Genomic DNA, 18,550 nt, shown 5'->3' on the forward strand with positions numbered 1-18,550 from the left:
GCTGCGCCGCCGCGGAGGATTCAATGGGGCCGCGGTACACTGGCGGGACCCCGCCAGTGGTGCCGGTCCGACCGCGGCTTTACCGCCGCGGTCGGAATCCCCATTGTAGCACCGCCGGCCTGTCGGCGGTGCTCCCGCGGTCCTCCGCCCTGGCGGTCAAAGACCGCCAGGGTCAGAATGACCACCACAGTCTGTTATTTTCAAATTTAATTCCTCTGTACTAAAAATGTTTAGACCTTTATAAGTTCACTTTTTAGTGAATGTTTCCATCCACTGCTTCTTATAATATTCAACAGCGTAAATGTCAGAGTTAAAAAAAATGAACATCATATGCAAATCTGCAAGTATAGGCAGGGCCTCTGGAATTATGCAGTAGTGATGCACCAAATTATGCGATAAAAAAAAGCAAATTAGGAGAAATTATGCAGCACATGCGCTCTTGCTATTTCACATTTAAACACATATTAATACCAAAGGGATCCTAAACGCTTTGCAAAATACTAAGGTTTCTTAGGTAAGAAAATATATATATTCTCCAAATCATATATCACAATTTTCACTAGTAAAAAATGATTTTGTCTTTCAATTTCAAGGACATTATTAATAGCATTACTCCTGGCTGGCTGATCCATAGGAGCATTGAACCTCTTCTGTGAGCCACTGCACCCTTGACAGATTCTATAAGCTGATGCATTTCGTTCCTGTAGGGTAGGGGCGGGGTTATGGAGCAATGTGGAGTGGATTGACTGAGGCTGTGTCATTAGCTCCCATGTAGCTTTAATTATGGAAGCCAGAACTGCGCATGCCAGATTGGCCATGCTGTTTGCTGTGGTCAGCCTGACATGCACAGTTTTGGCATCCTTAATCAATGCTACATGCGGGCTGGAAGAGCTTAAACACAAGCCCAAAACACTTCGACGGAACATCATGTTTTCTTGACCCAGCCAGTCCTAGCACTGTACTTATGCTGTTTGGTATTAAAAACAGCATGACAGCAGTGCTTGGATTGGCTGGGATGCTATTGTCCAGCATGTACATCTTTGCCTTGCAGGGCGAGTCGGGAGGACCACCTCATCAAGGTAAGGATATTTTTCTTAATGTTTACATATTTTAATTCAAGTTAAATTTGTGTTGCGAAGGTGATCGGTGCACATTCTATAAGGGGTCTCCAACCTTTTTTGTATTAAAAGCTACTTACAATTGTGAAAATCATCCAGAGCTATATATATTATTAGAATTGTAATACTGACCACATCAGACAAGTTTACATGTTTGTTTTAAATATAAACCTTTCAGTTTTTGTAGGCTGAGCTACACACAGGAGAGCTACTAATGGGTAGCTCAAGAGCTACTTGTTGGAGACCCCTATATAAATCAAACAAACCTATAAATAGAACGTGTCTCTATCAGATCGGCAATACAAATGTAAGCATGTCTGTACTTTAAAAGATAATTTAACTTTTATGTGCTGCACGTGCCCCGCCACTTTTTAAAGTCACCCACAGCCACTGCCATTACTCCAAACTCAGACAGTGTAAAGGTGTATGTGTTGTTTACTGCTGAGTTCATTCGGCAGAAACTAAGTTTACATGTGCACACATTTTATAATAAAAGGTGTGCTTTTTTTATTCTGTGCATCTCCCGTCTCTGGCAGGCTTTCCAAATAGTATTTAATTTGGGGTTTACTCTACATGGAAAACACTATGGCTGTTTAATCGCATATTTCCAGTTTCTCTGACTATAGGTGAAGATTGTCATGCTAAAGAGAGTAAGCAGGAAAGTATGAGCTGAAATTTGGACTATTCAAAGCAGATTCCACACTTATACCTCTAAAAAAGCATAAAGCTTCTAACTTGTTTACTACCTTTAGCATCTATCATAGGCTATTACCAGCTCCTTTCCCCGACCGCTACCAAGTCCGTCCACAAGCAGTGCTTCCCAGGACCTTGGACCCCCTTAGAAAGTTATGTTGAATACAGTTGTTGTTCTATTTGTTTGTTAAGACAGTATTATTTGAGCAATTGCTGTAGCTTAAAATGCAGCCCCTGACTGTGATGACACTGTTTATTACCAATTATTAACTGTTGGCTTTGGGGGACAATTTCTGAGATGATTGCTTGATTGTATGTATCTGTCTTTTCAAACATAAAAATAAATAAAACTGTTTTTATAGAAACAAACATAAAGAAGGTATGTTGTCCTCTTTTGTCCTACTCTTACACCCCAACTCCCAAAAAATAGAAAAGATGCCTAATAGGAGACCCTCGTTCTGTCCCCTCCGCTCTACTTCTAAATCATAGATTATGGGGGTCATTCCGACCCTGGCGGTAAATACCGCCAGGGCCGGGGACCGCGGGAGCACCGCCAACAGGCTGGCGGTGCTCCCTAGGGCATTCTGACCGCGGCGGTTCGGCCGCGGTCAGAACAGGAAAACCGGCGGTCTCCCGCCGGTTTTCCGCTGCCCTGGGAATCCCCCATGGCGGCGCAGCTTGCTGCGCCGCCATGGGGGATTCCGACCCCCTCTCCGCCATCCTGTTCCTGGCGGTTCCGCCCGCCAGGAACAGGATGGCGGTGAGGGGTGTCGTGGGGCCCCTGGGGGCCCCTGCAGTGCCCATGCCAATGGCATGGGCACTGCAGGGGCCCCCGTAAGAGGGCCCCACTTTGTATTTCAGTGTCTGCATTGCAGACACTGAAATACGCGACGGGTGCCACTGCACCCGTCGCACACCCTCCACTCCGCCGGCTCCATTCAGAGCCGGCCTCCTCATGGAGGGCTGTTTCCCACTGGGCTGGCGGGCGGCCTTTTGGCGGTCGCCTGCCAGCCCAGTGGGAAACCCAGAATGACCGCCGCGGTCTTTTGATCGCGGTACGGTCTTCTGGCGGTTCCCTCCAGGCGGGCGGCTCCCGCCGCCCGCCGGGGTCAGAATGACCCCCTATATTTTGACATGATGTGTTTATTTGCATTCTTCCAACTGCAAGGGAAAACAACTACAAAAAGCAAGAATGATACTTTTTATATGTCAATGGTTTCTAAACATCAGTTGGTTGCAAAGGCACTATGCCTTCATTCCTGTGAATAACTTAGATTGATTTTTCCTGTTGGTACAGTGGAGAGGGCTTAAGTAAATGGAGACATGAAAGGTTAAGAGGAACACCCATTTAAGCTGCCAGTATGCACAAAGACACAAGTAGACCCAACAGGAAGTCCCACTACCCGAATATCAACCTTGAGTTCGATTTATTAGCCAACCGCCTTCCCCTGATGATAGGCCCCCCTTTCAGGAGCACCCCAAAGCAAGAGCACAAGGGCAAAGGAAGTTGCACCGCGTAACTACCAAAATCCTGTGGGGTTAGCCTCTCCAAAAAAAACGAGTAAAAAATAATCAGGGGGAACTCCCTAGCTTCAAAGGGACCTCTGTCTCTTTTCTTAATTTCAGCAACACCTCATTGTCTGAGCTGCTGAAACAGATCCTTGGATTGTTGTGAGGGCAGCTTAGCAATACACATGTTACCTGGCCTTACCCTCCAAGCACCCATCTTAAGTATCATGCAGAGTGTGCCTGATACAAATTTCAGCAGACTGTGTCAGTAGCCACCTGTTCTGTCTCACGCTTCATGACTATAAAACACATGCAAACATCTAGTCCTCTTGTGGATGGGTGAAAGATCCGACTATAGAGGTTTGGGAAAACTATTTCAAACATGGGAGAGACCAGAAGGCTGCTCTCTTACAGGAAAACGATCTATTCTGCACTGTAATCATTTTGCTGCCACCGCTGTTAGTTCTGTACAGCCCAGAAAGATAACAGTAGTCAATCTTCTCTGGATAAGAGGTGCACTTGATATGACCTCCAGACCACAAAGGCCTCCTCTGGGTCTCACTCAACATCACAGAAAGGCCTCAGCTCACACTCATGGGTGTGTGTGTGTGTGTGTTGGGGGGTCAGAGAACACTAAATTTTGCTATGAGGAATTCAAAGCAAGAGCACATCCTGTCCAGAGCAATGCAGGGGACTTTTACCGCTGTCCTCTCGCTGTTACTGCACCGACAAAACAACTCATTCTCTGAGTGATGTGAACAAACCTTTCAAACAAGGCTATTTTACCTCTGGGAAATCTGCTGACTTTTGCAACACCACTACACGGGTTGCAGTGAGTACCTGACACTTCAACAGGGACAGAAAAATGAAATGAACATACTTCTTAAGGACTCTTAACATGCGAAAAATAAATAAATTTCTGTGCAAAATCGGTTCCAGATTAACTGTCTCAAATGTAAACACACAGGATGGTACAGAATGCTGTCACTGCAAAAAAACTGAATTTGCCGGTGCAAAACGTAATTTAAAAACTATATGCCCCTAGCAAGTCACATGACTGGCCAGGCATTTGCAAAGTTGACTGGCACTCAACAATGTGCAGGGGATTCAAGAGCAGCTGCTGTCAAAACGTGTTGAGTGATGCACACTGATGTGACGGAGATAAGGGTGTGTCAAAAGGTACGTTCTTTTATGGGTCTGTGACGTGATTAAACTTTCAACAGACATATGTACAGAATTCATGGCAATAGTTATCTGCTTCTCTTCTGCTTGTCAAGCCAAATATATACTACTACAGTTTTTTATAGTGCCAAATGTCACTATGGAGCCATTCAGATAGGAAGATATAATAAATGAAAAGTAAAACAGTTGACATAAGCGAGCGGATTCAAAGCGCCACGGCTGCTATGAGCATGAGCGTGAAGGAGAGACACAAAAGGAAAAAGAAGTTTGCTCGCAGTCAAACGTATCGGCAAAAGTGCAATTATCCATGTAACAGGATCGATGGCCAAGGCGGTAACAAAACTGCCCCAAAGAGGGACAAACGTAAAGCACTTACAAATGATAACAAAGGACTGTTGAAAGGCAAGCCCAAGAACGAGTGATAGTGATGGGAGTGCGGTGGGCATAGTTAAAAGCCCACAGATAAATTACAACACGTCAGAACAATTGGGTGCTCGACCTAAAAAGGTAGTTACGTTTCTTGTTGACATGACAAGCACCTCTCAGTTTGGAAGCACTGCATAGCCCATTCCATGCATGATGAAGGACAGACACTCTCTGTCTCTCACTCTCTGATGAAGGACAGGCCCTAGGGGCCTGATTCACAAAGGTAAACTGACACTTTTGTGTAAGTTTACGATGGTTTGCTATTCACAAAGGGACTTACGAGTAGTAGCTTTACGAGTGCAGAGTCTCTGCACGTAAAAAGACCTATAGTGACGATACTACTCATAATTCCCTTTCTGACTAGCAAACAAATGTAAACTTACACAAAAGCATAAGTTTCCCTTTGTGAATCAGGCCCCAAAACTTTATAAATCTGTCTGAGTCAGGGGCCCTATACCGACAGGGTACATAAGCGTCTGATGCAATTTACCTGGTCAGAAAATGCTGAATACTCACAGTTGGTATCTTTGATGATTGTGGACTTCCTGTTGCATTCTCCTACTTACTCAACACTTACTAGGTCTTTTGTACTGTACCTGTTGTAAAAGTGGAGATATTTTCTCCAGGGCCCGGGACGTGTGCTGGAAGGTCCTCCATGGTTGTTTGTGGCTGGGACTGGGTAGAGATGCACCCTTGCTGGTGTTAGGAGGCTGAGTTCCTAGTGTCTCTGGCTCCTAGTGCCTTTTGAGTGCAGTTCTGCTTTGCCTTGTGGTAGTTTCATAATTGGGCTTTGGCATGCCTCAAGCTTTTCTAAAATGGTGCCCTGAGTTATTTTCAAAAGTAATGTCTTGTTCCAAAAAGACAGTCCTGCGAACCTCTACTTCGTGTACAGATTGTGGGATAACTTTTTTTCCCCTATTTTACAGTGGCGGCTCCTCCATTTGGGCGGAGGAGTGTCGACGCCCCGGCCAGCAGCGGCAGCTGCAAAACCTTTTAAAGATAACAATAATAAACTATGTTTATTATTGTTTTCTTTGAAATGGGTGGGGCCACAGGGGTGACGTGCACTGAGGGGGAGTGCTCAACATGTGTGTTTGGCCGACTGTGTTTGAGCAGCGTCAGGATTGGTGCAGGGCAAGCCGTGAGTCTGTGCCTGCAGGGAGGAGCGTCGAGGGACAGAGGAGCAGCAGAGGAGGTAAGTAATTTACAAAAAAACTCATGGTGGATAATTCAAGGTAGTAAAGATCTTGATGGCAGTAAACGGGATTTTGCTGCACGAGGCGACATTGCTTTATTTTATGTATGTAAGGAAAGGTGTATTGCAATGAAAATTTGTACCATAATTAAAATGCAGTTTCTCTGTTTCTTAGATATTACTACCTTGCCTTCAAGGCTCACGGGAGCCCTCCAGTTACCAAAGAAAACTGCATCGCTATACTGAAGGCGGCGAAATTGGACAACTGGGTTCTTGGGAAAACCAAGGTAATGCAGATTTCCAGTAAAAGTGGCATCCTGTCTGCAGTGTGTTCTTGACTAAATGTGAACTGTGAATAATAGGTCCCATGATCTTGTTGAGTATGCGTCTTACAAATATGCCTGTTGAATGATGGTGTAAACATCGAAATTACACTTGTACGTGGAGACCTAATCATGGTAGCATAAGCCGTCCTTCTTTCCCTTAAGCCAGTGACACAAGTGACATTGCAAACAGCCTGAGAGGGGCCGTAGACAACGTTTTGTGTCTTCATCCATTATACTGGGTGTGTAGCAATGATGTTTGCTCTCTGTCTCTTTGGATGTGAAAGTTTATTTACAAACCCTTTTTGTGGTCGTAAAATGAAAGCGTTTGCAACTGCAAAAACGTGAGGTCGCAACGTAATAATAGTGTATTGCAAGTTGGAAATAGCTTTCTGACTTACACTGTTGCACACTATTGATTTAATACAGAGTCCCAACAGGTGGCAGTATCCATCAGCAAAACGAAAGCTGCTCCCGAAGGACAGCTTCCACTTGGTTAATGTGGGTGATTGCACATGATTAGATAGCAATCCAATGCTACACCCAGTGCCACCAATAGAATATATATTTTATTTCATGATTCTTTATAGGGCAGAGGATGAAATCAAAGTGAAGCATGCACGGATGTATGATGGAACAACGAATGCTGGAACCACGAATGCCTAAACAACACGGTTGAAACAACGACTGCGTTGTTACCACAAATGCCTTTACCATGCATGCCTTAACAATTATTTTTTGTTGTAAAGGCATGTGTGGGACGGCATAAGTGGTTCCTACATGCGACCACCCCCACCTGCCCTAATGCCCAGAAGTACCCCACCTCTAAAACTGAAACTACCCCGAACCCCCACCCCACCCCACCCCTAAAACTAAAACAACCCTGACCCGCAACCCGCCCCTAAAGCTAAAACTACCCTGACCCCCAACCCCTGCCCCTAAAAACTAAAACTACCCCCACCCGCCCCTAAAACTACCCTGACCCCACACCCAATAACACTAAAACAACCCCCAAACCCCACCCGCCCCTAAAATTAAAACTAACCAGACCCCCACCCCTGCCCCTAAAACTACCTTGACCTCCCACCCCACCCCTAAACAAAGAAAAGCAGATGCGACGCCGTTAACAAACAGAGTTAACATTCTTCGTTGCCTGCTGAAGATGCACAGTTTTTCGGCATTCCATTGGTTAACTATTACTGAAATAATTTATACTGAGTACAGGAAGATAAGCCTTGATAAAGTCCTTTACAGGACGAAACACGTGTCGGCTGAATGTGACCGGAAATTTGCAAACCAATCTGCTTACACTGGAGGACAAGAACTCTCACTGCCCAAAGTTAATTGATTGGACATTGCACATCACTTCCCATGAACTGATTGGGATTGTTTGGCGTTTGGACTTTAAACTCCTTTTGGAAGAACTTCTGTCTCTAATTGGATTAGATTGTTTATGTTAAATGTGCGGCATTTATATGTTTTTATTTTAGGTGTTTGTGATATTTTTGTGATATTAAAACTGATAACTGAAACAGTCTAGTTTTGGAACCATCACATACTTATGTTATCCCCATCCATCACTTTATAAGCATTTATGACACTCTATGATATTACGTTTGATTCCATGTACACAGTTAGGATCTCAAATTAATTATTTAAAGAGTGCTCCGTTCATTTTTCTGTCTTAAACTAAAACAACTCCGACCCCCCACCCCGCTCCTAAAAACTAAAACAAGCCCGACACCCCCACCCCTGCCCCGAAAACGAAAACTACCCTGACCCCAAACCCCCACCCCTAAAACTACCCGACCCGCCCCTAAAACCAAAACAACCCCCCACCCCGCCCCTAAAAACTAAAACTACCCCGACCCACCACCCCACCCCTAAAAGGAAAACTATCCCAACCCCCACCCCGCCCCTAAAACTAAAACTACCCCACCCCTAAAAACAAACCTACCCATCCCCCACCTGACCCTTAAAAACCAAAACTACCCCAAACCTGCCCCAGCCCCACTTACCTGACCACATCTTCTCCCGATGTTGAATCCCTTTTTCTGTGCCTTAACCACACATGTGCGTTGTTCAGCACATTCATAGTTAAGGCACAGAAAAACAAAGTAGTTGTTCACGCAAGCGTTGTTCCTCTTGCATTGTTCATGACTTCATTGTTCCAGAGTCGTCCTTCCGGGTGCGTCCCCATTCAGTGGTATTCAGAAAACAAGCCCTGCCCCATAGATTGTAATGGGGCAGGTTTGGAGAAATCCTGCCTCAATTACATGTTGCACTCCGGTGACATAGAGTAGTAATTGCAGCGCAAAATGAGTCACAAAGCAAAGCGTTCGGAGTGCTAAAATACCACTGGGTCTGTTACCTGACTGTAGTTCCTAAGACAACTGGCTCATTCTATCAACTAAATTAAGGAGCGATTCAAGTAAGTTCATTCGAGTATTCATAAGTAAGAATGCAATCTCTTCATTAATGTGGTCCTTTATTGTGGAAAATAATGACTCTCCACTCCTGCAGCCCTTTCCCAAGTGCTTTCACTCAGTAATGGTGGCACAGGCAGTACATGATCCCTATGTCCAATTTAGGAAGCCACAACCCATTTCCAACAATGCAGAACAAGAGAGATTGTCCCCTTGTTTTATTTGTCACACTGCTGAAGTTGTGCATTCAGCACACACAGAAAGAGGAATGTGCCTCTTAGGATTGTTTGTGCAGGAAAGTGTCTCTTCCTGCACAAAAACAACGTTACCTGTATCATAGGCACTCTTGAAGCCTGGTGCAAGGATAAGAGAATTGGCGTAGACAGCACACAGTGCATCAATGGTTGGAGAAAGTAGAAGTGTGCCCTATCTTGTTATATATGGAAAATGTCTGCTCTCTCCCAAGTTGTCTTGCTGCGTTGAATTAAATATTAGTAAATCTGCCCCTCACTATTGTCAAATCTGACTCTGCTGTTGCTTACTGAACTATCTTTGAAACTCAAAACCTTTAGTCAGGTCACTTGGCAAAAGTTTCTAACAACCCATACCATAGTTATTTTCTGAATGTTGTCTGAATCCCCACTCTAAGGCCTTCTTTACTAGTACTGCAGCATAAGCATAATATTTATTTCGCCTGGTAAATACCAAAACCCTAGTGTTCAGAACTTAACATGTGCAAAAAAAGCATATGCTATGAGCTTTGCCCAGTGAAACGAAGAATAACATGCAAATTTAGATATTTTACACACCAAAATCCGGATGTCCTGGTATTTACCATGCCTGTTCACCTGCGATCCCTTGGCTTGTTTGACCTCTCGGTATTTACCTGGATTAAAATCAGAGGGTGGTAAACTCCTATCTACTCGTAATTGTGAAACACTTGCTAATTGTTTCAATTTACAGAATGTTTTTGAGACTCTAATTGGGTTTCAAATGCTTATCAAAAGCTCTACACTCTGTATCTGAAAAATGCATTATTAGGATCGGATAAGTGTCATGATTTTCTAAGAATAAACAGTGGTTTAATCGGTCTAACACAATTTAACACAGTTTATGTGTCAAGGAATTACAGAATGTAGATCAGGAATCCCTCTCCACTGTGTTTTGATGTTTTAAGCTGGGTGAGCTGTGGTGAAATTATATGTGTTGGCTAAGAAGGAAGAAACATCTTTCGTCCAGTCCTAGGGAGCAGAGTGGGACTGGATTAGATACAGGAAAGTATATTTTCGAAAGTATATTTCAGTACCTGGGGCATACAAGGAGAACACTTGACATTTCCTTTAATACCTTCTGGAATTTTAAACAGGCTGAGAGAATGTCCTTCCTCCTCCTCTTCGGCCTAGACCCTAGTCCGGGCAATGGAGAAACACACTTAGGATAACCCCTGCTAACCCCCTTGGTAGCTTGGCACAAGCAGTCAGGCTTATCTCAAAGGCAATGTGTTAAGTATTTGTACACACACAGTAATACAGTGAAAACACTACAAAATGAATACCACACCAGTTTAGAAAAATAGGCAATATTTATCTAAATCAAACAAGACCAAAATGACAAAAATCCAACACACACAAGTCAAGTTAAGAATTTTTAAAGTGAAAAGAGTTTCACTGCATAGAATACACAAAGTACCTGGTTTGCATCAAAAATAAAGCTGCACGGGCGAGCGTGCGTTGGAAAAGTCAGCGATGCATCGATTCCTTATTCACAAGTGAGGCCATGCATTGTTTCTTCTCTGGTCGGGTAGGCAATGCGTTGTTTTTTTCTCTCCTGCAAGAAAGCGATGCATCGATTTCCTGACAGGGCACTTCAGATCCGCACAGGTTCATGGTGATTTTGACACACAGCGACAATACATGAGAAATCTGGCTGCACGGTGATGGAAAACAATACTGCATGGGGTTTGCATTGATTTTAGCAGCCGCAAGCAGATTTTGCGTCAAATTTTCCTTGCACAGCTTCCTGTGAGTGGATTTCAGTCCTTGTTCTACCAGCTTCACCTTTCAAGGGTCTGGGGACTGGATAGGGCACCACTTGGCAGGGCAGGAGTCTCAGCAGAGAGTCCAGGTGCTGGCAGAGAAGTCTTTGATGGCCCTGAGACTTCAAAACAGGAGGCAAGCTCAATCCAAGCCCTTGGGGATTCTTCACAAGCAGGAATATACCACAAAGTCCAGTCTTTGTCCTCTTTCAGGCAAAAGCAGCAACTGCAGGCCAACTCAGCAAAGCAAAGTCACAGGCAAAGGGGGAGTACTCATCCTCCAGCTCTTCTCCTTGCCAGAGGTCCCTCTTGTTCTAGAAGTAATCTAAAAATCTGGGGTTTTGGGTCCACTACTTACAGCCCTTTCTGCCTTTGAAGCTATCAAACTTCAAAGGAAAGTCTCTGTTGTTCACAAGATCCTGCCTTGCCCAGGCCTGGCTCCAGACACACACCAGGGGGTTGGAGAGTGCATTGTGTGAGGGCGGGCATACCCAATTCAGGTGTAAGTGATGACTCCTCCCTCCACTCTAGCCCAGATGACCCATCAGGATGTGCAGGCTACACCCCGGCTCCCTTTGTGTCACTGTCTAGAGGAGATTCACAAACAGCCCAACTGTCAGCCTGACTCGGACAGGGAACACACAAGCAGGATGAGTCACAGAATGGTTTAAGTAAGAAAATGACCACTTTCTAAAAATGACATTTTCAAACTGACAATTTACCAACCAACTGTACCAAAAGATGTATTTTTAAATTATGAATTCAGAGACCCCAGACTCCACCTCTCTATCTGCTCCCAAAGGCAAACTGCACTTAAAAGATATTAAAAGGCACCCCCCCCCCATGTTAACCTATGAGAGAGTTAGGCCTTTCAACAGTGAAAACCGTATGTGGCAGTATTTCACTGTTAGGACATGTAAAACACATCAGTACATGTCTACCTTTAACATACACTACACCCTGCCCATGGGGCTATCTAGGGCCTACTTTAGGGGGGCCTTACATGTATAAAAAGGGAAGGTTTGGGCTTGGCAAGTGTACAAAGACACTGCAGTGGCAGGTCTGAGACAAGTTTACAAGGCTACTCATGTGGGTGGCACAACCAGTGCTGCAGGCCCACTAGTAGCATTTGGTTTACAGGCCCTGGGCACCTCTAGAGGACTTCACTAGGGACTTACTAGTACATCAAATATGCCAATCATGGATAAACCAATCACCAATACAATTTAGACAGAGAGCATATGCACTTTAACACTGGTTAGCAGCGCTAAAGTGCCCAGAGTCTTAAAGCCAACAAAAACAGGTAAACAAAATAGGAGATAGGAGGCAAAAAGTTTGAGGATGACCCTGCAAAAAGGGCCATGTCCAACAAACCCATAAAGGTAGGACACAAAATTACCAGATATTAATGCTATGAGCACAAACCAGTAAGACAATCATTCAAGGTGTAAGTAAAAATCTGTGCTAAGACAAGCTCTTCTTTTGTTCCAGGTTTTTCTGAAATATTACCATGTCGAGCAGCTGAACTTGTTGTTGCGAGAAGTGATAGGAAGAGTTGTAGTAATGCAGGCCTACACCAAAGGTTGGCTTGGGGCAAAACGATACAAAAGAGCGAGGGAGAAAAGAGGCCATAGTGCAATTGTTATACAGACGGGTAAGTGTTGCCATTATTCTGCTATTTTAACTTCATCTTTTGGTGATAAAATGCTGTTAAATGTTACACCTGAGAAATGTGCAGTCATTTAAGCAAACAGTAAGTTAAACGGGCCACAATTACTTGAAATGCCACTGCCCCCACCCTCCACCAGAGACCCGACACAATAATTTTCCAAGAATCATCACGATACTAGGTTTGAGAATCTCTCATTCTCTGCATCTCTTTTTTCTAAAAAACATTGGGGATACTTTGGCAAAGTGACACCTCATACCTTAGTTACTCAGTTACATTTTAGTGGATGCGTTGGCGTGAGTACTCCTCATAAAGTAACAAAGTATCATGTGCCTCTTTTCCACCAGAAAAGTATCAGAGATTAGTAATTAGATTGAAATATGGTGGCTGACAAATATTGGAAAAACGTGACATTAACCAATATAAATTGTCTGGATGATTCTGGGAATGTGCATGAATGTAGAAAGAGTGCTCTGGCCTAAATGGACATCAATAGTTTACCTTTAGAATTGACTGATATCTTGAGTCTGTACTTTCTACCTCTTATAATACTTAAAGGATGACTGCTAGCGTAATAGAGGATATATAGCCCCTGGCCTGGGTCTCCTGAGCAAATAAAAACGCACAGGCTTGATTTATAGGTGGTCCCTGTGTGTGAATACAGTCCCAGTATCTTCCCTCGTGGCACAAAGTAATCCCCTGGGGTGACAAAGTGTAAGCAGATGACATCTTGAAGCTGTATCAAAAAGCTCAGGGACTCAACTGGCCAGCTTCAAAGCATGTAATTTCTGTCAGAATCACGTTTGTATGATTGCCAGTGGCCCGAATCGTGTTATTGTATTAGCCTTGGGAGGCTCAAAGAAGTGGTTACGTATAGTGATATTTTTGTGCCCATGGTTGCCAATGCTGGGCTCTCATATTAAAATTTGTGTGTCAGGCTTGTTTTCATCATCATACTTTGATTAACAACGAGGGTAAGAAATGCAGAAGGGAGAAAGAAAGAGAAGAGAAAGATAGAAACCCAGTGGGATTGCATGGATGAAAAGAATATGAAAGAGTGAACTAAAGAGATAGGAAGTGTAGGGTAGTAAATGAATGGTGCATGTGGTCAAAACCATGGAATTCAGCAGTATTGGCAGAAGGCTCCTCAGAGCAGTTTGGGCCTCGACTCTTAATTATTTTAAACTAATTAAGCATGGGTTACAGAGGTCCTGTTGTTACCAACATAAGCACCTGATGACTGTTTCTTGAGAACAGCTTGTACTCCTGGTGATGATCAATATGTATGATGCGTAACATGCAGTGCTTAATTTGTAAAAAAAAAACGTGCCGGTGCCCAAAGCCCTCCTCTTAAACAGGCAGATGCTGCAATTAAATGTGGGAACACAGAATACTGAGGCAGCATAATCCTTAAAACATCTCTGGCTTCTCCAGTCAATGTAAAGCCACACCCTGCCCTTTCAGCTCACTCTAGCAGCTTCCTGCTTTCTCCCATTGTGACGCTTCTTCGTTTTTCCCCTCCTCTGTCTTTCCCTTATGTGTCTTTTCCTCGCAGCAAATGCTTGAGGCAGACGAATAAGCCCCGGCCCGCAAAAATAAGTGCCGGTGCTCAGCACCGGAAACAACAAGCACAAATTAAGCACTGGTAACATGCAGAACACGCTGGAGGCCAGGCTATTGTGTTTATTTTGATTAGTGTCACTGTGCATGATAGGCAGTTTGTGCCATCTTTTGCCATTTTAAGTTACAATCCTTCCAGTTGAACAGTTCAACCTGCTTATTGCAAAATGAATATGTGAAGTAGAAAAGATCATCTCTACCACAATGTAATGTCATAGAGCCGGGATCAACTTTTTAGGTATTGCATTTGCCAAGACCTTCTGATTTTACCAAAATATACAAGTAATATAGTTACTCTTAACGAACACTCTTCATTCATCGCTCTGCAATAGTGTTATTTGACCATCACAACATACGGCATGGAGCAGCGGGTTGCCCCACTTCAACAATTGGTTCCTTTCTGTGTGATTCATTCCATTCTGCTCAAGCACCTGGTTGTCAGCCACAGGTAAAGTAGTCCCATAGGCCTAGTGCATTTTCTTTTTTTTTTTAATGTTATCTGTTTTGTTTTGTTTCAGTGTTTTTGTAATAAAGGCTTACTAAAAATATGTTACAAAAATAGCAAAGCCAAAAGACTGGCAGCAACCACCAGATGCAATTACTTTTCTAGTGTTTCTTATGCTATGCCTTTGAAAAACGAACCGAGGTCATCTCTATTTTCCTGGGATAGCAAGTTAAAAAAAAAGAATAGTATTCTGTTTCCAGTGCATGTATGTGCAGTGGAAACAGGTATGTTTCTGCATAGAATATTTCTGCTTCCAAGTTCACATACTCAAAAAATCACATTCTTATCTTTGTTATACATTCAAACTACATCGCCCCTATTAAATGTCAGATATTAACAAAGAAATGACAATCCTCTCTGAGTTGCTGAACTCTCACCCTACTCTGAGGCTTGTTTTCTCTCGGAAATACAATTAGGTAATTATAATTAAATGAACGCCCGGAGGAGGCGCGTTAACATCAGTGGTATCCCAGGCTATTACTGATTTCATTGTAGACGTTTTAGTCTGTGGCAAGCAGAGTTCAATATTTGTGTCAAATAAAACAAATAAGCGTTATTTTACACAAAAATTATTTTTTGACCTAGGTTTGGAGGCGTGCTACGACAGCCTCCAAGCCTCACAGTACTTGAGGTCCCTGGTTTGCAGTGAAAACAGTATTTTAGGCAGCTCACTTTGAAAACAGGTCCAGCAGCCCTGGATGACTCTACCAGTTTTCATAGTGTGACGTCATCATCACAGCTAGCTAGGCCACAGCATGTAACGATGGGTAATGCAACGAATGAGAGATAAATATGATAACATATCACTGTATAATCGTATTAAAAACTGGTCTGTGATTTCAGTTGGGCACCGAATGATACTTCAGTCTCTCAAACACTGACTGCAATAATTATTTACTGATAATTTATTTTCCACTTTCAATTGAAATTATGGAATTAAATCACTGTAGGAAGTGTCATGGGCTTCACCAATCCCTAATTAAACAGCAAGTGTGAAATGCAAGCCCCTGCAGCCCCTACAGTTACATAGAGGCTCTTATTGGTTCATCATCTCTCAAGACTCTGACAAAAGTGGTGTGTGCTTGTCGTGATGAGGCAGAGTAAAGTTGTATTTTTTTAATGAATCATACTTTCATAGAGCAAACCTAATCACAGAGACAGAGTGCTATATAGATTTATGTTAGTAAAACAGAATGTCAACTTGTACAGCAAACCAGCTGTTGACAAAAGCAGAAGCTGTGCAACCTTTTGAAGACAACTATTTTGCCTTTTGGTATCTTCCCAAAATGCTACTTTTGAGATGTGGTCTCCAGACAAGCTCCTCCCCTTTTTATAATCCAGGGCGCTATTAAGTGGGATATCTTTACTCAGTTGAGGCCAAGCTGAATAATGTCACAAGCCTCTGGGAGACTGATAACCTTTGCATGTCAAGATGAGTCATTAATAGGCCACAGTCCTGCCAAATGGCTGATTCTACTTGCCACTTAAGCAATTTACACTTCTCTCTGTCCCACCTTAATCTGACCATACGACCAAAACATCTTTGATTGTTTTGGCCCCAGAAATTCTCACTCTGTCCTAGGTGCATAAGGTGACGCCCCTCTGCCCAGATAGCAACAATAGCAAGGGAGTGGATATTGGACAAAGGCAGAAATCAGTAATATTTCCTCAAAGTACAATGTGAGTCTGTCTTCTAAATCACCCATCGGATCCACTGCCAGACTTCTCAACTGAAATACCTCTTTGAGAAAGAACCAATGTTGATACTCTGTATGCCCAGCAGCAAATGCACAGAAATAGTGATGAATCTCTTTGGAGAATGGTAGGAAACTGACACAAATACAACTAAAGGTTACCTAAGGCATTGAGGACTACAAGGTGTAGGATGCATCGGTTCCTTACGGTTGCAGGGGAGGTGATGCGGCGTCAGTTGCAAGGCGGTCACTTCCTTATGACAAGGCAGGGGCGATGAGTCCAGCAGGTCAAGATGCAAGGTGTCCACTTTGTGGTGTGGGGATCACACCACAGGGCCACAGGTGCTGCGACAGAGTCAGATGTCATGGACGTCGGTGACACAGCACTATGGTGGGATTTTGGGGGTGGGTGCTGTGGTGGCATCAGACGTGTTGTAGGTTGCAGTCATTGCACTCAGAGGGGACCACGGCTCTGGTGCAGGCAGCAGCGTGGAGTCAGACAGCGGTGCCAGTTGCAAAGTCGCTCTGGTGTCAATGTGCTTGGTTTCTTCTTTGTTGTACCACAGCCCACTTCCAAGGGCCCAGGAACTGAATTTTTATACCACTTGGCAAGTCAGGACTTTCAACAGGAGAGCTCAGTTGCTGGTATGTGAAGCCTTTGATGGCCCTGAGACTTCTTAACAGGAGACAAGCTCAGTTCAAGCCCTTGTAGAACATCAGAAAGCAGGATGTAGAAAGCAAAGTCCAGTCCTTTCAATCCCAGGACAGAAGCAGCAAGCAGCAGGCCAGCACAGCGAAACAGCAGGCAGAGTAGCAGTCCCTCCTATGGCACCCAGCTCTTCTTCCTGGCAGAATGTCCTCAGTACAGAAGTGTACTAACTATGTGGTGTCAGAGGTCCAATACTTACAGCCATTTCTGTCTTTGAAGTAGGCTAACTTTAAAGAGAAGCCTTTGTAGTGCACAAGACTCTGTCTTCCCTTCCCTGGCCCCAGACACACTCCAGGGGGTTGGAGAACGCTCTGTGGAAGGCCATGCACAGCCTATTCAGGTGCAAGTGTCAGCTCCTCCCACCACTCTAGCTCAGGAAGATCCATCAGCCTGGTGATGGGCCACCAGGATATGCACGGCACACCTCAGCTCCCTTTGTTTGACTACTGTCTAGAGTGAATGCACAAACAGCCAACTGTCATCCTGACCAAGACGTGAATTCAGCAGAGGCACAGAATGGTTAAGCAAGAAAATGCCCACTTTCTAAAAGTGGCCTTTTCAAACTCACAGTTCAAAAACAAACTTCACCAAAAGATGTATTTTAAATTGTGAGTTCAGAGCCCCTAAACTCCATATCTCTATTAGCTCCCATTGGTAAATTATACTTAAAAGATATTTCAAGGCAATTGCCATGTTACTCTATCGGAGAGAATAGCCTTGCAATAGTGAAAACGGAATTTAGCAGCATTTCCCTACCAGGACATGTAAAACACACCAGTACATGTCCTACCTTTTAAATACACCACACCCTGTCTATGGAGCTGCCTTTGGCCTACCTTTGGGGTGGCTTACATGTAGTAAAATGGAATGTTTGGGCCTGGCAAGTGGGTGCACTTATCAGGTTAAAATGGCCGTTTATAACTGCCCACACAGACACTGCAGTGGCAGGTCTGAGACATGTCTAAAGGGCTGCTCATGTGGGTGGCACAATCAGTGCTGCAGTCCCACTAGTAGCATTTTACTTTACAGGCCCTGGGTACACATGGTGCACTCTACTAGGGACTTAATAGTAAATAAGATATGCCATTCATGGATAAACCAATCACCAATACAATTTAGACAGGTAACACTTGCACTTTAGCACTGGTCAGCAGTGGTAAAGCTCACAGAGTCGGGAGGGTATGCCCAGACGTGGGTGAGTACCGTGCTCACCACGCCTCTGGATTCAAGCTAACCTGGCTGATGAAGGGTGAAACCCTGAAACCGGTGCAAGGATGCTTGTTTTCGGTCCGGCGGGACTTGGCTTGGCAGTTCGTGCTGGACTGTTTCCATGGGGAATAGGGTCAAGACTCATTTTCATATGGCCGGGTTCAAACTGGGGAAGCGTGGTGGGCAAAAAGTGATGGATTAAACCCAGATCTTTGTAACTGGAGGGGAATGTTTGAA

The 18,550-nt window shown here is 44.0% G+C and overlaps 1 protein-coding gene across 1 annotated transcript in view; it reads left to right on the forward strand.

Moving 5' to 3' along the window:
- The window catches only part of MYO3B (myosin IIIB), a 1,099,693-nt gene that overhangs the window by 657,425 nt on the left and 423,718 nt on the right, over positions 1 to 18,550 (forward strand). The window contains exons 19-20 of the mRNA XM_069221545.1: positions 6,299 to 6,410; positions 12,399 to 12,561. Coding sequence (XP_069077646.1) covers positions 6,299 to 6,410; positions 12,399 to 12,561 — 275 coding nt within the window. The remainder of the gene's footprint in view (positions 1 to 6,298; positions 6,411 to 12,398; positions 12,562 to 18,550) is intronic.

This window comes from Pleurodeles waltl, chromosome 3_1, assembly GCF_031143425.1.
Source record: "Pleurodeles waltl isolate 20211129_DDA chromosome 3_1, aPleWal1.hap1.20221129, whole genome shotgun sequence".
Classification (NCBI taxonomy): domain Eukaryota; kingdom Metazoa; phylum Chordata; class Amphibia; order Caudata; family Salamandridae; genus Pleurodeles; species Pleurodeles waltl.